At 54.0% G+C, this 27,338-nt stretch overlaps 2 protein-coding genes across 2 annotated transcripts in view; both read right to left on the reverse strand.

Moving 5' to 3' along the window:
* The window catches only part of LOC112402809 (protein-arginine deiminase type-3-like), a 28,657-nt gene extending 19,657 nt beyond the window's left edge, over nucleotides 1-9,000 (reverse strand). Inside the window, 2 exon segments of the mRNA XM_024749984.1 lie at nucleotides 1,937-2,117; nucleotides 8,909-9,000. Coding sequence (XP_024605752.1) covers nucleotides 1,937-2,117; nucleotides 8,909-9,000 — 273 coding nt within the window.
* A 3,919-nt stretch (nucleotides 9,001-12,919) lies between these two features.
* The window catches only part of LOC112402740 (protein-arginine deiminase type-1), a 30,863-nt gene continuing 16,444 nt past the window's right edge, over nucleotides 12,920-27,338 (reverse strand). Inside the window, exons 7-16 of the mRNA XM_024749854.1 lie at nucleotides 26,060-26,232; nucleotides 25,808-25,911; nucleotides 24,637-24,760; nucleotides 24,099-24,206; nucleotides 22,496-22,647; nucleotides 18,763-18,907; nucleotides 17,852-17,945; nucleotides 16,703-16,782; nucleotides 15,806-15,931; nucleotides 12,920-13,153 (exon numbers count right to left, since the gene is read on the reverse strand). Coding sequence (XP_024605622.1) covers nucleotides 12,920-13,153; nucleotides 15,806-15,931; nucleotides 16,703-16,782; nucleotides 17,852-17,945; nucleotides 18,763-18,907; nucleotides 22,496-22,647; nucleotides 24,099-24,206; nucleotides 24,637-24,760; nucleotides 25,808-25,911; nucleotides 26,060-26,232 — 1,340 coding nt within the window. The remainder of the gene's footprint in view (nucleotides 13,154-15,805; nucleotides 15,932-16,702; nucleotides 16,783-17,851; nucleotides 17,946-18,762; nucleotides 18,908-22,495; nucleotides 22,648-24,098; nucleotides 24,207-24,636; nucleotides 24,761-25,807; nucleotides 25,912-26,059; nucleotides 26,233-27,338) is intronic.

The raw sequence follows: 27,338 nt of genomic DNA on the forward strand, positions 1-27,338 counted from the left end.
CAGTTTCCTCATCTGCCAAATGGGCTTTATATAGGTCCCTACCTCAGAGGATTGTAGTGCGGATTTGAAATGATCCATGTAAAAGTCTAACCTTATAGGAAATACCCAAGAAATACCAGCTATTGTTATTAGAGGGCAGGGGCTCTGATGTAAGAGTCAGTGCAGAGTTCTGGAGTCAGATGTCCTGGGCTCAGATTCTGGATCCACCATGTGAGAATATCCTGGGAAAAGTTGCTGTCCTGTCTGGGCCTCAATTTGCTCAGCTGTAGAATGGGGATAATAATAGTTCCGTAGGACTGATTATAGGCTATGAGGATTAAAAAAGGAAAGCATGTGACATTCGTGACGCGGTGCTCACAGCACACGCCCAGCAACTGTCAGAGGTGAGGCTGAGGATGGTGGTGACGATAAAGCAATCCCAGGCTGATGTATCAAACCCCTCTGACCCACCGCCCTCCACTTGGACCTTCCCTTTTTGGCTCTGATATTCTCAACTCGGCCAGAAGGTTCAGGATTTTATAGAGACTCCTCAGCCCTCTGTCCTGGAAGCCCCTAAATCCTGCAGTTACTGACCCCTATGTGTCAAGCCCCAGCAATGATGCTCACCTCAGGCATAAACTTACCTGGATCCCGGGCAAAGGGGGGGAGGGGAAGTAGGGGACACTCTGATGACCCTCTTCAGTCCCTGCGGTCCTCGGTGTCAGGGAGCTCAGATTGGGGAGGTATCCACACAGCCTCTGACTCAGTGCAGGGCAACCAGGAGCGGCCCCTCACAGGATGGCTGGTCCTCCTGCCCTGCCCCGGGGGCCTCTGTCCCGACTCTCACCAACTCCGCTACTTACTAATCATGTGACTTCAGGTAAGCCACGCCCCTTCTTGGTCTGTTTCCTTGTCTGTAAAATGGGTTCATTCTGCCCCACCTGCCTCACGGAACTCCCTGGATAGGATAATTCAGACACATGGATGGTAAAGATGTGGGGGTGATGAAGGGAGCCTGTACCCAGGTGTCGAGCGGCTCTGACACCTGAATTCTAGCCTTCCCACTGATTGGCTATGTGGCTCCAGGACAGTTACTCTGAACCTTGGTGGCCCCACCTGTGAAATGGGGATCAGACCCTGCCTCTCAGGGCTGCTGTCGGGGCCGGGGGAGGTCACGGCTGCCCCAGGCTGGGCGCGTGGTCAGTGCTCCTTAAAGGGCCAGTTTCCCAAAGTATCGCCCCTGACATGGAGTGGGGACCTGCCACCCACACGACAAGGCCTGGTTCCCATCACCCCTTTAGGGGGCGTCCCCTGTGCCCTGTGTCGAGGGACACCCGACTTCTCCCACTTTTTAAATCCCCCCCTGCCATGGGGCCAGAACACTGCCTCCAGCTGGGTCTTGTTAAACTCAAACTTAATGGGCAGAGAGAGGAGAGGAAGGGGAGGCATCCGGCCTCTGAGAAGTGAATGGGGGTCAGGAAGGGAGTGGGTTAGGGGAAGGTGAGGCCCCTGGGGAAAGGGGTCTCCCCAGGCAGCGGCTTCCCTCCCCCATCTCTGCTTTCTCTCCCTCATTCAGAGTATCAGAGACCACGGGTCAACCCTCAGCCTACAGATGGGGAAACTGAGGCCCGACACAGAAGAACTAGGACAACTCCTCCCTTCACAAGGGGTCCTGGGAAGCAAGAGAAGGAGCAAAGGCTGGCTCCTGTTCAACACTAGGAGGAAGGTGCTATGATTATCCCCATTTTACAGTTGGGGAAACTGAGGCCCAGAGCAGTGATGTGACTCACCAGCAGACTCACAGTTTGTGTTTGTAAGTTGCAGAGCTGGCTGGCTCCAGGGCCAGGCACTTACCCACTCTGCCACCCTGCACTCTGGATAAAGAGAGGGCCCTGGGCCCTTGTGGAGTGAGATCACTGCCTCCCCATCACTCCCTCAGACCAAGGGACCTGCTTACGTGACTGTCGTTGAGGTCGTTGCTGGCAGAGTTCATGACCACGATGATCTGCAACCCCACATCAAAGCACCACCGCCCGGTGTCTGCATGTTCCCAGTCCCTCTCCACTCTGGGAGAGATGGAGATGTCCACGCTGGGGGTTCCGTAGACCTCAAACATCTCTGTTCCCTCAGGTACTGACCTGGGAAGAACAGGGAGCCACGGGAAGTGCTAGAGGGCAGCTCTTGTTCAGATGCTTGAGCTCTGGCTCAAACTCTTTCTTCCAGGAAGCCTTCCCTGACTACCCCAGGCCTCTCAGATTCTCACAGCAAGCTCCTGGAAGTCAAGCCTGGACCTCACACACAGATAAACATTCTCACATTCTAAGGTTCTGTGTTCATTAACGTTTCCCTTGTGAGTTCTCCAGGCATTAATTGTAGGGTTAAAAATTCCATGCTGTTCTGTGGCCCTGGGACCTCATTTCCCCCACTCCAGCTAGTCTGGGAGTCCTGTTTGAAATCAGTCTGTTCATCCTCTGATTGTCTGTGGGGTGCCTACTGTGCATGCTGGCACTGCTGGGCTGAGGAAGATACACCTACTGCCCCCGAGCCTTGAGTCTGGCTAGGGAGCTGCGGACAGCACTGCCCAGGGCAACCAGATGGGATTCAGGGTGATGGGGTCAGGGGTCAGTGAGATCCCATGTAGGGAGAGACCACTGTGGGCCAGAGGAACCGGAAGGCTTCCTGGAGGAAGCAGCACACACATCCAGCTGGGAGATAACAGTAGCTGACTTTGGTTGAGCCCTTGCTAGGTGCCAGCCCTATTTGACTTTCTTTATGTGCCTTACGTCATGTAATCCACTCAAAAACCCCAGGAGGTAGCGACTATTATTGTCTCCCATTTTACAGGTGGGAAACTGAGGTTAAAGTAAACTATCCAAGGTCATGGAGCTAGTTAGTGGCAGGACTGGGGTCCTTCTGGCTCCTGAGTCCACATTCTTACCCAAGAGTAATAACAGCAGTAATCATAACCCCCAGGGCTCCCACCCCCTGAACATTTACCATGGCAGGCTTGGCTGAGACTTTCCGAATATCAGCTCATCCAGTCCTCAGCACGGCCCCAGGAGGAGGGGATCATTACTCCCACTTAACACAGGGAAACTGAGACTCAGGAGGGGCAAGAGGCTTCCCCAAGCTTGCAGAGCTGGCCACAACCACTACCCAGGCCCTTTCCCTTCCCTGTCTCCATGGGGAAGAAAGCAGACCTCCTGCCAAGCACCCTCGTCACTCCTCTTCCAGCATGAGTCTGACACTTCTCGACACGCCTTTCCTTTAAAAAAAGAGAAATACATGAAGCCTAAGTGTACCCCACCAGGCGGGTCCCACTCCAGGGCTTGGCCCTGCTGGGTATCCTCACCAGGTGCGAGGGGCTGTCACACCTGTGTCTCCTTCCAAGCAGGGCTGCCAGATTTAATAAAATACGGAACACCCAGTCGGACTTGAATTTCAGATACACAACAAAAAATTGTTTTAGTATAAGTATGTCTCATGAAATATCTGGGATATACTTACACTAAAAAAGTATTCATTTTTCATCTGGATTTCAAATTTAACTAGGCATCCTGGATTTTATCTGGCAACCCTACTCCCGAAGCTGTCATTTCCAGGGCTCTGTCCTATTGTGCCCTGGGTGTGTGAGAATCTAGATAGAGAGACATGGGGACACAGAGACAGTGACAAAGGGACATGAAAAGATATGGAGAGACAGAGACTCATGGAGACAGACCCGGGTATGAAGGGCCCCCAGCCTCCTCCCCCCAAACACAAGCTAGAGCGGATCGCCTTGGGTGGTCCTCCTGGTACGAAGCCCACCCAGTTCCCAGGCCCCAGCCTCTGGTTTGGGGTATCTCAGCCCAGCTCCCCTGCACCTCCCTGGCCCGGGGCTTGTATGAGGCACCAGGGGACCCCTGATGAAGATAGAAGTGCCCCTGCCCAGGAGGGGCCCAAAGAAGCTGAGAGCTTGGTAGTGCCAGGACCAAGATCGAGAGTCAGGGTCTAGCCTGGGCTGGGTTGCCCATCAGCCAGGTGACCTTGAACAAATCACCTAGCCTCCCCGGGCCCTGTTACCTCACCTGTAAAGTGGGATAATGACACCTACTGGGCCATCCTCACAGGCAATTGTGAGGCTCAAGCACGATAATAGATGGGCAAGTCTTTTGGAAAACCACTGGCCCAGGACTGGGGAAGGGGTTACTAGGGTAAATTAGGGCACAGGAAATGGGTGGATGGGAGCAGCTTGAGAGGGTGTACTGGGGTGTCTGGGGAAGGCTTCCCGGAGGAAGGCAGGTAAACCGAGGACAAGGAAGAGACGCATCTAAGGGGAAGGGGTTTCCACTGCAGAGCCTTAGGAGGTCAAGTGCAAACTCAGGCTGCAACGAGCTCATTTTCATTTCACCCCTATGTAATGGGAAGCCAGCGATGGTTCCTGATTAGGAGAGGCAACACAGTGGAACCATGATGAGGTGGCTAAGCCTGTGGACTCTGGGGGCAGGAAGCCTGGGTTCAAATCCCAGCCCCACCACTCACTAGCTGTGTGACCTTGAGGAAGTGACTTGGCCTCCCTGTGCCTCAGTGTCTACATCTATAAAGTGGGGTGATGAGAAGACGAAAGGAGTGTGAGTAAACACTGGGGATGAGTAAAATTTGGAGGCACCTGAACCCATGCCCTCATTTCACTGCTGGGGAAACTGAGGCCCAGAAGAGGAGAGACTAGAAGACAGGGCCCTAGACTCCCAGTCTCGTACTCATGCTCCATCCTGCAGCCGTGTGTTAGGAAGATCAAAGGGGAGGCTTCTAGGCGGAGAGCCTGCGTCAGGTACAGGAGGATCTGGATTTCCCATTTCCTGGAGGACAGGGAAAGTGGCCAGAGGCTCATGAGGATGAAGTTCTTCCTCCAGCCAGGCCACCCCGAGTGCGGCATGCTGTTCTAGACAGTGTCCCCAGCCCAATCCTGGGGGCACTTGTGGCTGGGGACCTCGTCCTCTCCCAACGAGTAGGACAGTCCAAGACCCTCCCCAGCCCTGAGCCCTTCTAGCCAGCCCAAGGGCCCAACTGATCCAGTAGTACAGCCAGCCTAGGAGCTGGTGCACATTGGGAAAACATGATGGGATGACCAACAGTTCTGGTTTGCCAGGGACTGAGGCATTTCCTGGGGTGCAGGACATTCCATGCTAAAACCTAGAAAGTCTTGGGCAAACTGGGACAGCTGGTCACCCTCACAGTGGTCAACTTCAGATCTAGCTCTTGAAAATGCAGATTCCAGAACCATAAGTTCTGCAGTCAGAGCTCCGGGACCTGCAATTTATTTTATTTTATTTTATTTTTTTAATTTAATTTTTTTTTTTTGCGGTACATGGGCCTCTCACTGTTGTGGCCTCTCCCGTTGCGGAGCACAGGTTCTGGATGCGCAGGCTCAGCGGCCATGGCTCACGGGCCCAGCCGCTCTGCAGCATGTGGGATCTTCCCGGACCGGGGCACGAACCCGTGTCCCCTGCATCAGCAAGCAGACTCTCAACCACTGTGCCGCCAGGGAAGCCCATGGAACCTGCATTTTAAACCACACTGATGCCCAGTGACGTCTGAGGACCATGGCTAAGGATGGACTGTCTCAGAAACAGTGCACCCTAGTCCCCCGGGAGTGTGGGAGTGACTCAATGGGAGCTCACGCCCTCCTGGGAATCAAGACAGGTCAGGTCTTCCTTTAGAGTGGTGCCACCCCTTCAATGGTGAGGATGATGGTGGCGACAAGGGTGATGAAGACGGCTCTCCTAGTCATAGGACGTCAGTACTATTTCCCCCACTTTACAGATAAGAAAACTGAGGCCCAGAGATGACAGGTGACTTGCTCAAAGTCACACAGCTGGTGAGTGACAGAGCTAGGACTCACAGCCAGTTCTGTCCCCACTCCCTTGCAAACTGAAACCCACTCTCTCCCTTCAAGGGCTCAGGGCCTCCACCTCTGGGAAAACAAAATCAGACATTTCAGAGCCATGAAATTGACAGCAAAGGTCTTTGTGGCTGAAAACAGGAAAGTTGACAAGCTGACCACCAAGGTCCCCAGCAAATTGGCCCATAGGAGCCGAGGAGACCAAGGTCCCAACAGCTCAGGCTCTGGGTACCAGCTGCCCCTCCCTCTTCAGTGAGGCTCCCAGATCCCCGACTGCACTGGCCTCACCAACAGAACACAGTTCAGGAAGTCACTGCCCCTCCTTAATTCTACGTCTTCCTGCCCCTGGAAAATGGCAGTCACACAAACACTTTTTACAAAGTTCAAGTAGTTAAGAGAGTTAAAGATGCGTCCACCTCCCAGAGCCCAGCTCTTTGCACAGGCAGGTTGGAGCTTTACAGCAAACAAAATCTGGTAGAGACAGGAGGGGAGGTGCTTTGTCAAATCAGGGAGGAGGCTCAGAGGCCTCCATGAGCAGAGCTTGAAATCCACTCTTCTACACCAACCTCCTCAGAGTACCTATGGGGAAACTGAGGCCCAGGAAGGAGCAGAAAGTTACTCAAGATGACATAGCAAAGTGTGAAAGAGTTAGGGCCAAAACTCAGGGTTCCTGGCCCCCAGTGCCCCAAGCCTTTTCTTTCTATTAGACCACCTCTGCTGAGCAAGGGGTGAGCTGTTTGCCCTTCCAGCTAGGGCAGCGGTTCTCAACCCTGGCTGCACATCCGATGCGTGGCTCAGCACACCTGTGTATTACCCCTCCTTACCCTCCTCCCTAAGAATCCCTATTCAGGGGCTTCCCTGGTGGCGCAGTGGTTGAGAGTCTGCCTGCCGATGCAGGGGAAATGGGTTCATGCCCAGGTCCGGGAAGATCCCACATGCCGCGGAGCGGCTGGGCCCCGTGAGCCATGGCCGCTGAGCCTGCGCGTCCGGAGCCTGTGCTCCGCAACGGGAGAGGCCACAACAGTGAGAGGCCCGCGTACCGCAAAAAAAAAAAAAAAAGAATCCGTATTCAGGAAAGCAAAACCCCCCACCAAGTCTGGGCCATCTCCAACTCAGTGGAAGGAAGACAGGGTTTAATCCACTAGTGATCAGAGAGCCCCAATGGTCTTGCTCATCCTGCAAGGCTCTGGTTGGTGCCCTTTCTCCAGGAAGCCTGCCCTGACTGCTCAGCCTGTGTTAATTTCTCTTTACTCATTTCCTCCTTCTCCCAGTACAGCTCAGAGTTTGTTCCCCAGCCGTCTTGTGGATGGCAGGTGTGGGGACGCTTGAGGCTGTCTAGAGACCCAGGAAGGATACTTAAAATGATGATGATGGTGGTTCTAATGGTAGCAGTTACCATAATCGAATGTTCACATGACAGCCATCGCCTATGTGCGCTACATGCACAATCTCATTCAATCGACCCAATAGCCCTTTGAAGTGAAGGCCAAAGTGCTCGGGCAGCATCCTGGCTCTGCCTCTCCTCACTGGCTGTGTGACATGGGGCAAGTGACTTAGCCTCTCTGTGCCTCAGTTTCCTCATCTCTGCAATGGGGATGAAGACAGTACCCATCTCACAGAATGGCTGTGAGCATCAGTTAACATATGTTAAGCCTTTAGGGCAGTGACTGGTATGGAGCAGCCTCTAAGTATCATTGCTGATATTATGATGACCTTCATTCTATAGACGAAGAAAGAGCGACTTGAGAGATTAAGTGACTTTCCCAAGGTCAGACAGCTGCTAGATCACAGAGCCAGGACTGAGCCACCACGCCCAGTGCCCTTTCTCTTGTTGGCCCACAGTCTGAGCACCAAGGATTCCTAAAGCACTGTATCTCCGAGCCGGAAGGGACTTTAGAATTAGTCCAGTCCCGTTCCCCTTGCAAGACAGGAATCCTTTCCACAGCACCCCTGCAAGGCGGTCCAGCCTCTGCTAGAACTGCAGGACAGGGTTCTCAGAGAGCAGGGACCACGCCTGCTTGCTCACCATTGTGTCCCCATGCCTGGCACGCAATAGACCCCCCCCAAATACTTGATGCATGTGTGAAAGAACAAACTAGGAGCTCTCCCCCATCCCCAAAGTGGTCTGGTCATTGGAGGCCCGAGGGTCCCCCGTGTGAGGGTGCCAGAGGCTCCACCCCCCACCCTGTGACTGTCCCACCCACAGCTCCTTTGCAAACCCCAAAGTGGCCCATCTATCCACAACACCCCAGGATACTGCTGCCTTTGCCTCTCATGGCCCAAATCCTTCCTCCATCCTCTAGGAAGGTCTGCAGGGAAGGAACCAGCCCCCGGGCTTCCTGGGGCAGGTCAAACTAGAGACACATCTGCCCCATGGGCATGAGGAAGCCAGGGCATGAGGCAGCCGTGGGCACACAGCCCTGGAGGAGGTGGTGGTGCCAGCCGGCACAGGTACACCTGTCCCTCATCACCCCTCTGTGGCTGCCCCCTGCTTCAGGATCAGCTGAATCCCCTTCCCACTCCTCACTGCCCACCCACCCTCAGCTGGGCTTTAGCTCCTCCTACTAGCTTGGAGGCCTTGCTCCAGACTTGGTTCCCTCCCGTGACCAGCTCCTCACCCCCTGTCATCTAATGCCCTGGGACCAACCCCATCTCTGCTTCTAAGTTCACTCCAATTTTTAAAGTCTTAGTCTGAGACACTGGTTCTCAACAGGGTGTGATTTTTCCCTCCAGGGCACACTTGGCAACGTTCGGAGATGTTTTTGGTTGTCATAAGTCGGGGTGTGCTACCAGCATCTAGTGAGTAGAAGCCTCTCTACCCCCATTCAGTCTCTCACACTTAACACCCCCTAGCAGGGGTTCTTTAAGAAGCCTGGCTGAGAAAGACGAGGACCCAAGCTTCCACGATTGGCAGCTATGCCAAGGCCAAGGCTCAGGAGAGGGCAGCCAAGTCAGGCCTGAGCCTTGAGGAAGCCCCACACAGCTTGCAGGGAGAGCCCAAGAGGTCAGCACCAGGGGCCTGCAAACCCCCAGGCTTCTGGCTCTTACCCATAAATGTCCACGAGGGTCTCCACGCCAGCCACACACACGGCACTGGTGGGATGCTCCAGGGACACTCGCAGGATCCTCTGCAGAGACATGCTAGCCTTGGGCTGGGCTTGGGCCACAAAACCCCTGGCATGTGGTTTAAAAGCCTTTGTTATACAGCGGAAACTAACACACCATTGTAAAGCAATTATACTCCAATAAAAATGTTTAAAAATAAATAAATAAATAAAAGCCCTTGGTCTTTCCCTTCCAGCCCAAGATGCTAATTCATTGGCTCCAGTCCTGGAAGCCCAGCCCCTTCCCAGAGCCAAGAGCTCAGGATTGGCTGGAAGGAACCCAATATTTGCATATGAACCTGTTGCTCCCACCCAGGCACAGACAGGGTTAATTTCTCACTTTAAGGGGAGCAAGTAAGTACCTCGCCAAGGCACCAGGACCCTGGGGGGCGTGCAGAGATGCAGGGTATGGATCAGGGGACCTTCCTTGCTTTCCACACTCAGCCTCTTCACCCCTTTTTCTGCATTTTCAGAGATCATTGCTTTAGTGGGGAGTTTCTCTATCCTGATTTTGGAACTGATGAAAACGCAGATTCCCAGGCCCAGCCTCCAATTTGATAAGCAGCCTGGTGTCTGGAGTCTTTTTTTTTTTTTTTTTTTTTTTTTTTTTTTTTTTTTTACAAGCACCCCTATAGCATTTTGAGGCACTTTGAGGAATGACAACTTTTTTCTTAAGAGCATGGATTTTGCAGGCAGGACTGGATTTCAGCCCTGCCTCAATTACACCCTGACTGGGTGAGCAGGGGCAAGTCACTTAATTGCCCTGTGCCTCACTTTTGGCATCTGAAAAATGGTTGTTATGGGGGTTAAAGGGGAAAACGTGGGTAGAGCTCTAGTGTGGAGCTCGGTACTCTTTTATTATGGTTGCTTTTGTTATTGTTAGATGCCTAAAGCCTCTGGAAGGAGTGAGTGATAAGGGTGAAAACCCTCTCTGGCCAGGAGCAGCTTAGAATGTCAGAGTAGGAAGGCTCACTCGTTAGGTGGGGAAACTGAGCCCAGAGGGGCATTCGGCCACCTGAAACAGAAAGAGCGAGGGCTCTGGGGAGAGGAGTCTCAGGTTTGGACCCAGGGGCCACCAGGCACTGGCTGTGTGGCCTTGGGGGTTATGTCCCCTCCCTTGCAGCCTTGGTGTCCGCATCCGTAGAAAATGTGGCTACTCACCAGCCCTGGCAGAGATAATGGTGGGACACGCCCCGTCCAGCAAGGCTCAGAAGGTGCTGAATAGAGGTTTCCTCCCTCCTCCCCGGTGATGCTGACAATCTGAGGCAGAGTGAGGACCAATATCTGCTCCCCCAGAGTCCCCGGCTAGTGCATTCACACCAATTCAAGGATCTCAGCAAGACTCTAAGACTGGCATCCCTATATCCCAGGTTCCGGTAACGATGTTCTTCTCAAGGAGAGCTGCTGGGCTGCTGGATCCAGGGACAGCTTCACTTTTTTGGCTGTAAAACGGCTCGGGGGCTGACTCAGCTCTGGGTAAGAGTCAGAGTTCAGGAGGAAGCCTCAGGCAGGCTCCATAGCCTGTTTGTGGGCACAGCTGGGGAACAGATACAGAAGCAGGGGCATTCCTCTGGGCACTGGCCCACTGTGATGGCGGCAGGATAGCCTCCAGCTCAGAGCCCTGGATCTCCCTTTGGAAGTAGACTCATGCTTTCACTTCTCTCCAGTTACCACATGCCAGCTTTTAGAAGGAGATTGGTGGTTCATTCAGACTAAAGTATCCATGACTGATGGGCAGCAACTTTTTGCCTCTTAGTCCACAACAAATCTAAAATAAAGTGAATGAGTGAGTGAGTGAGTGCCAGGGGAGCCATCTGAAGCAGCACCAGGTGTGTAGGATGAGAGGGGTGATAATTTCGGGTCCCTGCAATCAGACCACTGAGGCTGGGTAGCTTAGTAGCTTTAGAGGCAGGAATTCAAGGGAATTATATTGGCCTGTGGCCCTGGGCACCAGTCCTGCTGGGGACTCTCCCACTCTGCCAATAGGGCCCAGCCTGCCTGCCCTGTGAGAGTTGGAGGAGATAGACCAGGGAAGGGAGAGGAATGAAGAGATAGGACCCACCCTCTCCCGATAGCCATCTCAGCAGGGCAGGCAGCCTCACGGCAATGGGCGTGTGCCAGCCATCCTGCTGCGTCCGCCTGCCTGCCTGGCACTGGCCCTGGGGGCTCTCCCAGCTGGGTAGGAGCTGCCCATGGCCAGTGGAAGTTGAGCCAGGGAGCTGGTAGCATTGTGGGTGGAACTGAGAGCACCTCTCCCCCCGCTTCCCTCCCCTCCCCCCCACGGCCCAACGAACAGAAGCTAAGGAGGCAGCCACTTGAAGAAATGCATGTTGACATTTTTATTAATCAGAAAGGAGGTGACCAGTCACCTGGAACATTCTCGGAGGGAACATCAGCAACCCCCCCCCAAACAGCCCAGCAGCAATTCCAGAGCTCCCCACACTCAACGCCACTCCCCTCCCACCCGCAGCGCCTTCCGTGGGGAGCCCCAGCTGCACACCCTTGGCCGCCGAAGAGATCCCTTCTCCTCTTGGCTCAGTCTAAGGGGCATAATGATTATGAGCAGAAAGTGCACAGGCTAGACCAGGGGCTTGCAAACGGGGTTCCCCAGAACCTTCTGGAAGGGGAGGATCCTCGTACACCACCCCCGCCACCTTAAACCAGAGCAGTTCCGTTTTCATCAGTTTCACATGCTGGGTCTCCGTGGTAGCCTCTGATGGCTAAGTGTTCCACAGCTAATAGAGTTTAAGGGCAGATGGCTCAATCTAAATCTCACCGAGAGCCAGGGAGAAAACCCAGAAGGTAGAGGCCCAGAGGCTGTGGGAGAGGAAGGCCGGCTGGTTCCCTCCTGCCCACGCTTGTCTGGGGCAGGGGCCACCTCTCGCCCTGCACCAGCCAAGCCAGCTTGCCTGTGCATATCCCGGTGACCTCACCTGGGCCCAGGCTATTAAATTCCGTGGCAGCTCTGCCTTGCCTTCTGTGGGAGGGGACACAGGCCTGCCACAGGGCTTTACTCACAGGTGAAACCCAAGCTACATGCAGGGTCTCTGAGTTGCTGAGAGAGACTGGGAGAGCCTTCCCTCCCACTGCCGGCAGAACGAAGGGGAATGATGAAAGACTATTAAAGGAAATTAAACCCCACCCTCAAAGATAACCTAATGACCCCCCACCCGCTTCTAACATCTAGGCCCCCTCTCCTTGCTGCATCTGGAACAGCCAGACCCCATCACATCCAGAGTCCAAAACTTAAAGCCTGGGAGGCCTAGGGCGCAGAGGCCAGGTCCCAGGTTTTATCCCCGTGCCTCAGCCTCCTCTGCCATCCTGGCCTCCTCGCCTCCTGCCCAGCCTTCCTCCGTGCGCCCTCCTCGGGCCTCACTTTGGCCTCTCAGCGTTTGCTTGCGAGCCGGAAGCAGCCAGCACGCGTAATTAAAGGCTTTCCAAACAGGTAACAGGCACCCTTCTGAGGAGGGAGTCAGGTATTAAAGGGGGGTTGTTGCTTTTTCTTTTTAAAACAGTCAAGCAATTATACTCTAATAAAGATGTTTAAAAAAAAAAAAGAAACAGGCCATCAGATGCTGAGTTTTCCTGCCCTTATTCGCCTACATAAATATGGCTGAGGAGTGCTAGGAGATCACAGCCTGGGGGCCCCCTGAAGGAGAAGATAGCCAGAAAAGGAAAAAGGGACCCAAATCCCCCTTCCTGGTCTTACAAGAGCCACCGGTGGCCTAGACCCAGGGCTCTCACCCCAGGCCCCAGGCCCTGTAGGCCACGCCAGAGGTGAGGGTGTGCGGTGTCCATCCCTGTATCCTGGTACCCATGGTGACCAGCACACTTGCGGGCACACAGAGGGAAGCGTCCAAGGCTCCCCCAAGAGGATGGAGGCCAGGTGGAGGTTCCTTATCCTGGCGGAATTCCCTGGCAGGCGGGGAGAGAGGATGGCATGTGGGGAGCAGGCTCAGGGCACCATGTGCCACCACTTGAAGGGAAAGGGCTTCCGGCGCACGTTGGTGCCGCAGTGGATCTCTCCACCCAGCTCGTGGTAAGACGAGTAGTCATCGATGAAGGTACAGAAGAGGCCCAGAGGCTCCAAAAGGGACCGTACCTTCTCCTCCAAGCAGCAGCAGCCGTTGATTATGGGCCCGTAGGGTTTGGGGATGCCCAGGTACTTGCCTAAGACCACCATGTTCACCTGTAGAAGAGACAAGGCAAGAAAGAGACCCGGTTAGCTGGGGATGCTCTACACCTGCGGCCCCTTCTGGGTTCTGGCTCTGGCGGACCCATCCCCAGGGCCTGTCCCATCTTTGCCAGCATCTCTGGGCCACTAAGGCTGGCACTCGCTCAAGAACTAAGGTCTATGGAAGCAGAAAAGACATAGATCCATAGTTGGAAGAGAGGATTAATAACAGGCAGGGCTGCCAGTAACATACATGGGAACTTCATATAAATAAAAGTCACCCCTTCCTCCAACACTTTCCTCCACCTATCAGAAAAGTAGATTATAATGACTTCGTTAGAACAAGATTTTACCGTTATCTGCCAAAAACTTGTACAGCAAATGTATCCATCTACAAGGTCCACGGTGTGAATGTCACAGGTGTGGTGTATTTATTTGTGCAGTACACACCAAGCTCAACTGTTCCTGGAAGCCCTGATAATTGTTACCGTTTATTGAGCATCTTCTACGTGCCAGATATCGCATCCGTAAACCTCACAGCCTCCCTCTGAGGCCATAGCGTGGACCGGTTAAGTAATATAATTAAGGCCACACAGCCAGAGAACAGGGAGACTGAAATTTGACTCAGGTCTGACTCATGCCAAAACTCGTGTTCTTTCTACTCTGCCAGAGTGTAGCACTGTGGCTGCCTGGGGTGCTAAGGAGTTGGGGCAAGGGGCTGGGAGTCCTTGGGGGCACCTGGGTTTATCTCCAATGACACTTCTGCTTCCCTGGCTGGGGGACCTGGCAGGGGGCCCTAACACCAGGGAAGGGAAGTCTGCCCAGTGCAGGGTATGGAAGCTTCTTAGAGGTAACTTCTGGCCCAGTAGATGGCCAGAGGAGCTGTCCTTGGTGTTCAGAGGGGACACTCTGACGCACTGGGTCATCTCAGTGTTGGGTGGGCTGCCCTTACACTCTCCACGCCCCAGCCCCTCACCCCCAAGTCTGCCCCGCAGGGCCGTCCACAGCTGGGACCAACATGGAGCTGGAGGGTCCTGTGGGGGTCAGTCACATGGCCTTGGCCCTGACCTGCTTGGTTGCCCACTAATGGGCCAGAACATGGTGGGAGTGAGGGCACACAGAGGGACAAAGGGCAGGGAGAGGAACAGAGAGCGGTATTCAGGACCATTGCTGGCCTGGCTTTGCCTCCTCCTAGATGAGGACTCAGGACACTGGAGGTCGGTCCATTTGCTCGCTGGAGACCTCAGGCAAGTCAACCACTCTCCTCCGAGGGCCTCTTTCCCCTTCTGACAATGAGGGTTAACTGAGTGTTCCCTAAGGGCTCTCCAGTGAGAACATGCTGGGATCCTCTAGCTGGGCCTGGTCTGAAGCTGAGAGATTCCCACGGAGGGCTGTGTGTTGGGGAGGGGCTCCCAGTAGGGGAGGGCAGGGCCACAGCCCAGGGCTGACCACGGTCATGGGCCTTCCCCCACGCTCAGTCAGAACCGGAGGCAGGTCACCCCTTAGAGCTTCACTGTCTGATACGGTAGCCGTCCGCCACATGTGGCTGCTGACGTTAAAGTGAAAGTAAAACTTCCGTTCCTCAGTCACACTGGCCACGTTTGAAGCGCTCAGTAGCCGCATGTGGCGGCGGCCACGTCATATTGCAGATGTAGAACATCTCCATCACCCGAGAAAGTTCTGACAGCACTACCCTAGAGCAGTGGTTCTCAACCAGGGCGATCTTGCCTCCAGGCATTTTGCAGCCATCCTACGATACACAGGGCAACCCCCAGAGCAAAAGATTCTTTAGCCCCAAGTATCGGTAGAACCGAGGTTGTGAAGCCCTGCCTGCGAGGTCTCTGCAGGGGCCTCACAGCGAGGGGTCAGGAGTGAATGCAACCCTGGCGGGGAAGCCCAACCCTACACACTGGCCTCCAATCAGGACCCAAGGATTCACTGGCTGGTCCAATGACAGGGATTCGAGTAAAGGCCCCAGGCTGAAGAGGGAGGGTCTCCCATCCTAGGGAACCACCCCTCACTGCTGCCAATGCCCCGACATCCTTTCCCAAGGGGTTACTGGGCGCTCTGGGCAGGGCTGTGCCGATAGCATCGCTCAGATCCCTCCCAGGGGCCACACTGGTGAGATCACATCTGCTTGTCAGGTGCCTGAGTTCATGACAGCCAGGGTGGCAGCTGCCACCCCTGCCCAACTCAGGATGCCTCTGGGGAGCAGACAGTGGGGTGCCAGCCTGGGGAGCAGAACAGGCAGCTGAGACCCAGAAGCGAAAGCTTGAAACATTGGAACCAAACCACGCTTCCATTTTCCATTTTGAGGGGGGGAAAGGCCTTAGTTGTGGGGCTGCCCTGTGCACTGTGGGATGTCCAGCAGCATCCGTGGCCTCCACCCACTAGATGCCAGTAGCACCCTCCTCGTGTGGAAATCAAAGTGCCCAGGGCGGGGGTTGGGGGAGGAGAAATCACCCTGGTTGGGAACTACCGATGGAGATTTTCTATATCTGCCCCAAAAAGCGAACACTGGCGAGGTCCGCAGGGCCCGTCCCAGCCTCCTTGCCAGTCTGCCCCTGGATAGGGACGGCTTCTCCTCTGGACCCCCAACTGACCGCCCAGCAGGACCCCGCCAGGCACCAAGGATGGAAATGACCCGTCCTCCCTCCACGCTCTCACCATGTTGGGGAAGAAGGCTTCTGCGTGGGAGTCCTTCAGGTAAAAGAGCTGGGGGATGTCCACGATGTCCCGCTCAGTCAGGCCCAGTTCCTGCTTCAGCACCTCCCGGTTCCAATCGATGCATCTCTGAGGGTGGGAGGAGGGGCACAGGTACCCAGGGAGCCAGGAAGGAGCCAACGTTTCTGAGCACCTGCTACGTGTCGGGCCCTGTGCACCCTTTAGCTTGTTTGATCCTCATAACAGCTTTGTGCCATTGCTACCGCAGATGGGGAAACTGAGGCTCAAGTGACCTGCCCAAGGGCACAGAGCTAGGAAGTAGTCGACCTGGGGTTTGGTCCAGGCAGCTTCTGGTTGCAAAAGTGCTTGCCGTCACCACACACCACACACCAGAGCCGGGCTTACGCTTCTGCCCAGCTCAGCTGTTTAGGAGAAAAGCGTCGGGCACCACTGGGGAGAAGCATGGGGCCTCCTCCCGTCTACTGAGTAGGACTCCATGCCAGGCCTACACCAGGCACGTGGCAGGCATTAGCTCCGCCCCTTCCTGGGACCTCCTTCCACCCCATCTCTTCACCAGGTCACCCTGATTCTCACGCACCCCAGCCCTCGCCCCTACAGGGCCCCATTTCCCCACCACATCTCTCCCATCTCCCCAGACTTCTCGGGGAACTCAATTCTACTTCCGCTGAAACCCATCATTTCCCCAGAATGGGGGCAAGATGTCCCCCACTGGACTGGCACGGCTGTGTCTCTTCCATCAGACTGTGGGTTTCCCAAGAGCAGGGGCCCTACCCAACTCACAGGTCTCAGCAGCCCCCAGGAGAGTCAGAGGCCCAGGGCTGAACCCCTCACCCCCACCCCGGCAGTTCCTGGGGCTGCTTCACCCTCCACCCCCCTCACCTGTGCATAGAGGTTGTCACTCCTGAGAAGTCTGTCTTCCAGTATCTCATTAATGCTTCTCTTCACCTGGTGATTTAACCCTGCAAGAGAAAGAAGACCACAGCCGGCTCAGGGAATGCTGCCTGGGGCCACCTCAAGCCTGGGCTTTAAAATCCGGGCCAGGATTTTTCTCCCACCTCAGCGCCAGGGTCTGAAGCAAGGACTGAGAAAGCCAGAGACTGGAAACCCTGATGGGACCAAGCTCTGGCTGCAAGTAAATCCTGGTGATGGATTATAAACTCCTTGGGAAGGGACGCCTGAGCTCAGAGCCTAATAATAACAGAAGAGCTACCGTTATTGAACACCCATTATGCTCTGGGCCTCCTATTATATTTAGTATTGATCTCTAAAACAGTGCTAGGTCAGGTTAGTTATCACCCCGCATTCAGAGAAGAGGAAATGGAGGCACTGAGAGGTTCAGAACACATCTTTGATCTCATAGCCAGCAAGTGGCAAGGTCCGGATCTGAATCCAGGTCTATCTTTGCTGAAGGCTATGCCACACCCCTTCCAATGCTCCATTCCTCAGGTGAGAACACTTCGATCCCTGGTGGGGACGGGGGAGGTGCTCAAGGGGGCCAACCAGGCCCTTGGAGGGTCTGTCGATTCCCCAAGGAAGGTCCACAGAGGGGCCCCGACCACCCTCCTGGCTTCTCACCCCTCTCTCTTGAGCCCCTGGCCCTGCTGCTTCCTGCTGCTTAGCCCTGGGCAAGCCGCTTCCCCTCTCTGAGCTTCAGTTTCCTCCTCCAGGAAAAGGGATAAGGAGAAGGGGGTGAACGATCTGATTGGGCAAGAGCGTGAAAGTGCATGCTCCGACAGGCACGGGGGAAGGCTCACGGCTTCCTGTTCCTTTCTTCCCCTGGGGTGTGGCCAGGAACAACCCAGTGTATGGAGGAGGCCACCCAGGCTTCCATCCCTGGCCCGAGAAAGGGAGAGCCCTCATCCTTTGCTCCCATATGAAGTGTTGGGAAAATCAGTGATGGATTCTGAGCTGAGAGCTGGCAGACAAATGGCCTGTAAGCAGAGCACAGCCATGTCAGGCATCAATGGTGCCCAGGGCTGGCAATGAGAGGGCATGGTCTGGCAGGGTGATGGGCTCACTGGCGCTCACCGTCAAACTGGGCCGCCTCCCCGTAGCCCTCCTCCTTCTTCTCTTGGAACAGTTTGAGGCAAGCGCTGGGGCTGGCCAGGAGCAGCCGGAAGCCCTGGCACAGAGGATGGGAGAGCAGCTCAGTGGACAGGTTCTCCCCCCATGCAGGAAACCCCAAACTCAGGAGGGGTCTGAGTCCAGAGGCCAGACTGCACATGGCAGCCCCCCTCAATCCCTCCCACCAGCCACAAAGGACTGTCTGCACCTCCCCGAATCCTCCAAGCTGGTTCACACCTGCAGGCCTTTGTCCATAACCTTCTCTTTTCCTGGAAGCCCTTCCCCACTTTGTACACCAGGGAACTCAACCACTGGTCACTAGGAGGCCTCCCCTCCCAGGCTGCCTGCTCCCTGCGGACTGTACCCTCCCTGATCGCCTCTGCAAGGTGGTGAGTGGTTAACATTGCTGGTCCAGAGCCCACCATCTTGGTCTGAATTTTACCCTACTAGTTAATTGCCCTTCTGAGCCTCATTTTCCTTATTTATAAAATGGAGGAAATGATAATAGTACCCACCTCATGGGGTTGCTAGAGGATTAAATGCATTAAAACACATACATCTCACAGGTGCTCAGTAAATGTTTCCAATTATTACCAGTGTCAGTCCTGGGTCTTGACTGAGAGGTCTGGATCAGAACAAACACCCAGTAAGTGTGAGAATGAGTGTATGAGAAGTGAGCGAATGAGCTCCCATCTGGGCTCTGACCTCCTCCAGGAAGCCCACCCTGATTAACACCACCTGGCCCAGAGGGTACCCTGACTCCAAGCTCTCTATGGACCGAGGTGGTGAGCTAGTTTCAGGTGCCTTTGCCCTATCCTGACCCATCAGGATAGGGAGGGGCAGAGGTAGCTCAGGCAGGAGGAGAGGGGATGTACCTTTTGGTCGGAGGTGGGCACGAAGCTCAGGAACTCGTCCACGTGGCCCACCCAGAGCCAGTCAGAGTAGAGCTCCACGGGCGCCTGCACCTGCTGGGCCTTCAGGAAGTCACGCACCACCCTGGCCATTCGCCGCCCGCCAGACCTGGCCAGGGAGGGAAAGAGCAGGGTCACCTCGTGCGTGTTGTGTGCTGGTTCCCTGCAGGCACTTCCTGAGCCCCTCCCTGCCCACTGTCAACCCTCTGAATGGGTCTTCTTTGGTCCCTGCTTCCTGGCCCCAGCGCCCAGGTGCTCCCAGGAACTCGCTGTCCATCCTGAGTATCACCCAAGAGAGTCTGTCCCTCCCTCACCTTAAAGCATCCTCCCCAAGGCCAGAAAGGTCCTGCCACCCCTTCTTGCAGAAGAGAGTCAAATGAGAGCCCTCCATCTGCCAAAGGGAACTGAAGACGCTCATCTCAATTCCTGGGACTCAGAGAGGTTGACTCTTTACCCAAGGCACCAAGCTTTTTGTTCAAAACATGACTGGGAGCTGGCAAGCCACCCCACATCCTGTTTAGTCCAGTGTTACCCAAAGTGTGGGAATTGTTGCCCACCCCCCATGTCCCTCACTTTCTTCAGGTTTAACTCAAATGTCACCTCTTTCTCTATGTGGACTTTGGAAATAACAACCACCCCTCAACTCCTTTCCCAGCTTTATTCTTCTTTACAGCATTTGGTACTATTTGGCATACTTGATATCTTGTTTATTGCCTGGCAGCCCACTAGAATGTAAGCTCCAGGAGGGCTGGGATTTTTCTCTAGGTTCACTGCTGTATCCCCAGCACCTCTTATAGAATAGCTGCTCAAAAATATTTGTGAATGATATTAAGGCTTTTGAACAGCTGTGTAAGAGTCCACAGTCTATATAACAACAAAACTAGTAGGGAGACCCAACAAGCAGTGACACAAGGCAACACTGATTTGATTCAGGGGATGGGAATGTGGAAAATATTTTTCTTGTATTTCTGTTTGTTTTAATATAATATTTTAACATTTAATATTTTAGTTTCTGTTATTTTAAGTCCCTCCTTGGGACTCTGCAGCCCTCTGCCTGGAGGCAGGGGAATGGACCAGATGACTCCAGCCTTGAGAAGCATCAGACCTGGTCTCTGAGTCACATCAAAGCTGCCACCAGGAGGCAGAATTGTTCCAAGATCGTTTTAAATGTGGGGAGCAGAGCTTGGAGAACCCAAGATAGTAGAGAACAGAGGGGGCATTTGCTGAGCACCTGCTGTGTGCCTGCCTGAGGCTCCTCACACTGGGTGTCTTGTTTAATCCCCGTGATAACCCTATTATGTACGTAAAAATGACAGGTCCATGTCATGATCTGAACTCTGCCGGACCAAGCTCTCTGACCTCATCCCCCCACACCCCCTTGTTCCCTCTGCTCCAGACCCAATGGCCTCCTTGCTGTTCCTCTAATGTCTCCAGCACACTCCTGCCTCAGAGCCTTTGCACTTGTTGTTTCCACTCCCTTGCACATCTTCCTCCCAATTAGCCACATCTTTAACTGTCTCATCTCCTTCAGGGAAATGTCAGCCTCTCACTAACGCTTCTTTTACCTAACATACTAGATGATTTACTTATTTATTATGTTTGCTTATTGTCTGTTTCTCTCTGCTAAGATGTATGTAGGTTGTTTTGTTCACTGCTAAGGTCAGAAGCCAAGACAGGAACACAGGACAGCAGCCTGGATGTTAAATTTTAATTCGGGGTCCAAGGAGGAGATCTGAATTCTGACTATTCCCCTAACTTGCTGTGTGGTCCTAGGCCGTAGCTGCCCCTCCCTGAGCCTCAGGGTTCCGTCTGTCTACCAAGAGCTTTGTTCCTGGTTTTCAACACAATAGCCAATGGAGTGAGGCCCAGCTCTGCTAGAGACCCCCCACACGTTCCCATCCGGGGTCCTTGCTCTGAGCGTGGGATTTTCCAGAACATTTCTTTTATCCCCAGCACGGGGCCCCGAACCTGGCATATAGGAAGTCTCAATAAATAGTTATTGAATTGATAAATGAATGCATGAATTAGTGCATTCACTTCATTTATCTAAGCCTCAACTTCCTCATCTGTAAAATGGGGATAATAGTCATCTCAACCTCATAGGGCTGTTGTAAGAACTAATGGAGGTAACCTGGGTAAAGCGCCATGTTCATGGCATGTAGGTGATCAATAACTTTTATCCATTGAGTTCCAACCTACTTCAAGGCACATCCACTGCCAGGGGTCCAGCTAAGTAATACCCAAGCATTCGGAAGTTGGTTAACGTGAATCCTTTATCCCCAGTAACGACTATTATATAGCTAGGACAGGGATTTTTTATAAGCCCATTTCACTGAGGAGGACACTGAGGGATGACGTATAAAATAATTTGCCCATTTAATAATGTATCTTTGTCACCTGATGTATCCCTAGTACCTTCATCAGTGCCTGGCACACGGTAGGCATGCAATAAATATTCTAAATGAATTAATCAAGCACCTACTATGTTCCAGGCCCTGTGGTAGGCACTAGTTAGATGATGTACCCCAAATCATGTGGCCAATAAGTGGCAGAGGCAGGACTTGAACCCAAATCCGTTAGATATCAAAGCCTGTGCTCGTTCCTCCTGGATCCCTCCTGGAAGCACAGAATGACTGCCCAGCGGTCCCAAGGCCCTTCTGCCCCCCGAGCTGTGGGCAGGATCCAGCCCCAGAGTAGTTCTGCACATGAGTCGGCAGCAAAGTGAGTGAACTCCTCTTGTCCTGGCCAACCTCAGCCCCGGGTACCCAGCCTGGGCACCCAGCTTCATGCCTGGGGTTGGTGCCAGGAAGCCTCACCTCACTTGATCCAGAGCCATGAGGCTACCAAGGTCACCACATGAGCCTGGGTAACCTTTCCAGGACTGCCTGGCTGCTCTGGGCCCAAGACCAGATAGCCAGGGCTTGGGGACGCAAGCTGGGGCACGCCTGGGCTCCATGCCAACCCCACACAAACCAGAAGGCAACCTCCAGGGCCTGGGGTGGGCTTAATCTTTAGGCAGGAAGCAGGGGATCTCACTAGGATCCCTGTGCTACACACCCCGTTCTTCGACTGCCCACAGGCTGGGTGGGGACCCACTAGGGAGATTTAGCAGATGCTGTCATCTGTCTGAGCCCTAAACCCTAAATACCTTGTTTCCTCCTAGATGACAGCTGTCCAGGGTAGGACCTTTCAAGTTACCTCTGTCACCCTGGTATCGTGACCTGCAGTCTTGTGGTGATGGCTGCAGCCCTGTGGTGACGGCTGCACCCTTTCTAGCTGTTGCCAGGACAAAAGCTATTTCGATTTCCTCACTGGAGAGGTCAACGGATCCAACTCCTACTTCTGCCCTGGATTACACGTGACCTCCCCGCTCTTCTGATGTTTCAAAAGAAGTCAGAAATCTGGCTTTTTATATGAAGCCTCCTGATATATGTATATTTAATGTTGGTGACGAATTATGTTCATAAAATACTAGGCAGGGCAAAAGACCCTGGGCCAATAGTTTGTTTTTTCCTAAGATTCTGTGATCTGTGATTCTAGGACTCTATTCTAGGATTCCATGCAGGAACTTAAGACCACTTTTCAGACTGGAGAATTGTGTTTGTGGTGGAGGCAGGGGGTGTTGGAGAGTGGATGCTGCCTTGGGTCCCCCGGGCCCTCCCGTGACCTCCACCACCCTCCTGCCCTGGTTTCTCACTTGGGGAAGCTGCTGCCAATGAGAATTCGGCCCAGGGGGTACTCCTTGCCCTCCACTGTGACTGGAGGGCTGATGTCCAGGTTGCCGAAGGAGTCAAGGCCAGAAACACCAGCGAACTGCGTTTCCCGGATTACATATCCGAAGTCGGGACCCTAGGGGAAAACCATCGAGAGCTCTAACCGTCAGTTAGAAAAGGAAGAGACAGCTCTTGGGGCAGGGGAGCAAGGGGTGCTTCTGGGGGAATCCCACTCCCTGAAAAACAACCACTATTCACTTTTCACACATCCTCCCGGTGCCCTGAGCCTTGTGCTGTTAAAGCCGAAGCCAATAACAGAACAATAACTAGAAAATCCCTGACTGTTTGGAAATGAGGCAACATACTTCTAAAGAACCCATGGGTCAAAGAAGAAATCAAAGGGGAGGTTACACAGTATTTTGAAGTGAAAGGTAAAAACCACACAGCACGTTAAAACTTGAGGGGATGCCGGTAAAGCTGCACTTCTAGGGAATTGCCGCAGCTCTAAACACATATATTAAGAAGAGAAAGGGTTGAAAAATCTTAGCTTCCGTTTCCAGCTAGGAAAAGAACAGCAAATTAAACCTAAAGAAAGTAGAAGGAAGGAAATGATAAAGACAGAGCAGAGAACAGTGGAAAAGGCGCTGGCCAGGTCAAGCCCAGGGCTTGGGGTCAGGCCCTTTGTTGATACAGACTCACCCCACAGAGCTCACTGTCACCTCCCCAGGGACTCTTCCCTGATCCCTCCAGGCTGGGGTAAATGTCCCTGCTCTGTGTGCCCGTGAGTTCCTGGACCTTCCCCATCATATCCCCCACCAGACCCTGGCATTGTCCTGGAGGCGCGGGACAGGGGCCAGTAAACAGGCAGAGACGTGAGTTCTGGGACCCGGACCCACCTCAAAAGGCAGGTTAGCCTAGCGGTAAAGTTCAGGGGCCGTGGAGGCAGCCCCTCTGGTTTTGGTGCCACTGCTAACTTGCTGTGTGGCCTTGGGTAAGTTGCTTAACCTCTCTGAGCCTCAGTAAAGAGGGAATAGTAATATCCATAGGAGTATGGATATCCATACTTATCCATAGGAATCCACATGGATTAAATGAGCAACTGTGTAAAGCTAGGAGAGAGGGCCTGGAACTCAGGACACGGCTGCTGGAGTGGCTCCTGTCGCCCTCCTGTGTGTAGAAGCAGCATTGTGCCTGGCACACAGTAGGCGTTCAGAAAACATTCGTTACCTGAAGAGAGGACCTGGCTCACAAAAGCAAGAGCCATGAGGGCTCACTAAGGGTGCGTTGCCCTCAAAAGGCAGTTTGGTTTCCCCAGAGCTGACTCCTTTGTTCACTCCCCCTTGGGGGAAAGGAAGGACCCCAAGGAGGACTTTACTGGCCTGTCCCTCCCAGAACAGCGGTGATTTGCGTGAGATTTGCATTTCATTTACATATTCCTCCCAAACCTCCCACTAACTCCCCATTTGCCAGAACCCACCACCTGTGTCCTTTTGTAGCCCCTAAAGGACTAGGACCATGCAAGACTGACTGGAGAATCCTATAGGAGGAGCCACCCACGGTTTCCCCACTCTGCCCTTTGCCGCATACCAGGATCCTCTTATAAGGGAAATACTTCAGGCCTCTGTCTCGGGGGGAGTCAAAGACCACTGGGAAGGATTTGTGAGGAGCCTCGATGTAGCCAAACTCCATCTCGTCCTGGGAGGGGAGAGAGAAAGACCACAGTGACTGCCTCAGTATAGTATTAAGAATGGGTTAATCCCCCCAGGCCCGGGGCAGGGCAGGGCAGGACAGTGGATCTTCCCCAAGACCTGGAGGGTGCAGGGACCAGGGAACAGAGGTGGAGTGAGGCCTCTCAGGACCGCTGCCAGAGGAGGACTCTGCCTGGGACCAGAGCACTTGGAGGGAAGCAGGAGACACTGGGGTGACGCAGGCAGTGGCGGGGGGGGGCGTTCCCCTAGACTGCAGCCCCCCACCCTAAGTCCTGGCACCCAGGCCGGCCTGGCTTCTCTAGGGAAACGGAGGCCAGTAGGAGCCTGCGCAGGCCAGCTTTCCCAAAGCCAGCGTAAAGGACGGGGTTCAAGCCTCCCGGGCTGCCCTCTTCTCCCGGGATCGCTCCCGCACCCACCTGGATCCAGCGGTCATTCTGATTCTCAGTCCAAGGGCAGACGATCAGCTTGCAGTTGGCTTTCAACACCAGGTCAGATATGTCTTTCAGAAACTTCTCATTTGAGCCATTGGAGTCTAAGACACTGCAAAACAGAGGGAGAGGGGAGCGAAATAATGACTGCTGACTGTGGCCTTGGCCTCAGGGCCGGGAGGCAGGGGATAGATGGGGTGGCCTTGGTGCGGTCTGAGCTAGGCCCCGAGTGGACCCTGGGCACAAGGGTTCAAACCCAGTGTCTGCACTAGAGAGATTCATGGGCTAATGACAGAGACAAATAATGTCCCCAGATCACATCAGGTGGCAGGTGCAAGGGGAGGGACAGGCCCGGGACTGTGGAGCCCAAAGGCAGGGCACCATAAGTCCTGGAGAAGGTGACTGGGGACTGAATCTCACTGGTTAAGGTGGTAGTGAGGGGGCAGGTAGCCCCATCTCCTCCTGTTTCTCACAACTGGCCTAAACAAAGGAGTCAGGGTGGTGTTAGTGAGCAAACAGAAAGAGTTCCCTTCTGAACACCTGGGCCCAGCTCAGCAGAGCAAACCTGTTTGGCCACACCCTTCCTGGCCTTTTGACTTATGTTCCAAGTCATCTATGGCCCTTTCCAGTGGTCCGACCTCTGATGCAGAGACCCGGAGTAGCCTTGCCAATCCAGGTTCACCTGCCCATCAAGGGGCCTGACAAGGATTCTGAGAGATGGCAGAAGGACCAGAGAGCCGGGTTGGGCCAGGGCTCACAGAGGAGCTTGGAGTTGGGGTCCCGAGTTCTCTGCAGGCCCAGGAGTACACCCACATCTGAGCAAGGCTGGGTCTCCTGCAGCTGCTAGCAGTCTGAACGGGGCCTGGCCCCACTGCCTGGAATAAATCCTAGATGTTCTGGGGCTGCTACATGCAGGACACGGTAGGGCAGGTGTGCTGGACTTGAGTCATTGACCTCAGCCAGGGCCTTAGCTGCTCAGAGCAGGTGGGGCTGACAGGCCCAAGCCAGCCTGCTGCTATCCTGTTCCCAGCTTGTGTCCGTGGGTGCCTGCAATGAATCCGTCCAGTATGAGTGCAGGGCCAAGCCTGGTACGGCATTCTGTTCCTATCTCTATGAGTCCAGAGACGGTGGGAGAGCTGCAGGAGGGGCGAGGCCTCACCTGCACACATACAGCTCCAGGGGGCACTGGGTGTTGGGGGTCATGATCCAGGGGGCCATGCGGAAGGTCACGGTGTCTGTGAAGTAGGGCACCTCAGGCAGGGTCTGGGGGGAAAATGAGGACTCAGTGGGCCCTGCAGGGAGCCCCATCAGGCTTCAAGACCCTGCAGCCCCCAGCCTCCCAGTCCTGGAGCCTCCATGCTGGTCCCTGAAGCCCCTCATCCCCTATCACGGCCCCCAGCGCCATACATACCTTGGTGTCCACCAGGCTGACGCTGAGAGAGACCAGCCCCAAGAAATCAGCGTCGGGAAAGGTGAGCCCCTCCACGTAGAAGTTGATCTTCTGTTCCCCCGGACGCCGCTCCACTTCGTAGTACAGATGCTGGGGCCCCAGCACCTGCTTGTAGTCTGAGAGAGAATTCCCACCTAGGGGGAACCAGAGTCAGCACCGGGGGCCCAGTGCTGGGACAGGGGTGTGGGGCTGCGAGGATGTGAGGACAGGAAACCCAAGGCCAGGAATGTAGAGGCAGAACCACCTTTGTGTTAGATCTACTTGGACTCCTCCAGCTCTGCCATGTGCAAGCTGTGTGACCTCAGCTCAATGACTCAACCCCTCTGAGCCTCAGTTCCTCATCTGTAAAATGGGCTAATATTACATTTCTCATGCGGTCAGCGTAAGCTTTAAACTAGATAAGGAAGTAAAAGCAGTTGGCACAAAAGATGAAAACAACCTAAATGTCCATCAACGGATGAATGGATAAACAAAATGTAGTATGTCCATATGCTGGCATGTTATTCATCCATAAAAAGGAATGAAGTATTGATACATGCGACAGCACAGATGAACCTTGACATTATACTAAGTGAAAGAAGCCTGACACAAAAGGCCTCATATCGTATCATTCCATTTGTACGAGATGCTCAGAATAGGTACATCCATAGGGACAGAAAACAGATTAGCTGTCGCCTAGGGCTGGGGGTTGGGGGATGGGGAGTGACTGCTAATAAGTACAGGCCTTTATTTGGGGATGATGAAAATGTCTTAGAGCTAGAAATTTTGTGGTAGTTACCCAACATTGAGAATGTACTCAATGTCACTGAATTGTTCACTTTAAAATGGTTAATTTGGGGACTCCCCTGGTGGTGCAGAGGTTAAGAATCCGCCTGCCAATGCAGGGGACACAGGTTTGGGCCCTGGTCTGGGAAGGTCCCACATGCCGTGGAGCAACTAAGCCTGTGCACCACAGCTACTGAGCCCGTGCTCTAGAGCCTGTGCGCCACAACTACTGAGCCCACGTGCCACAAATACTGAAGCCCACGCGCCTAGAGCCTGTGCTCTGCAACAAGAGAAACCACTGCAGTGAGAAGCCCGCTCACCACAACGAAGAGTAGCCCCCACTCACCGCAACTAGAGAAAGCCCGCGCCCCTCAACAAAGACCCAATGCAGCCAAAAATAAATAAATTTATAAAAAAATAAAGTAAATAAAATAAAATGGTTAATTTTATGTTATGTGAATTTCATCTCAAGTTT

This window comes from Neophocaena asiaeorientalis, unplaced genomic scaffold (assembly GCF_003031525.2).
Source record: "Neophocaena asiaeorientalis asiaeorientalis breed wild unplaced genomic scaffold, Neophocaena_asiaeorientalis_V1.1 scaffold275, whole genome shotgun sequence".
Taxonomy (NCBI): Eukaryota; Metazoa; Chordata; class Mammalia; order Artiodactyla; family Phocoenidae; genus Neophocaena; species Neophocaena asiaeorientalis.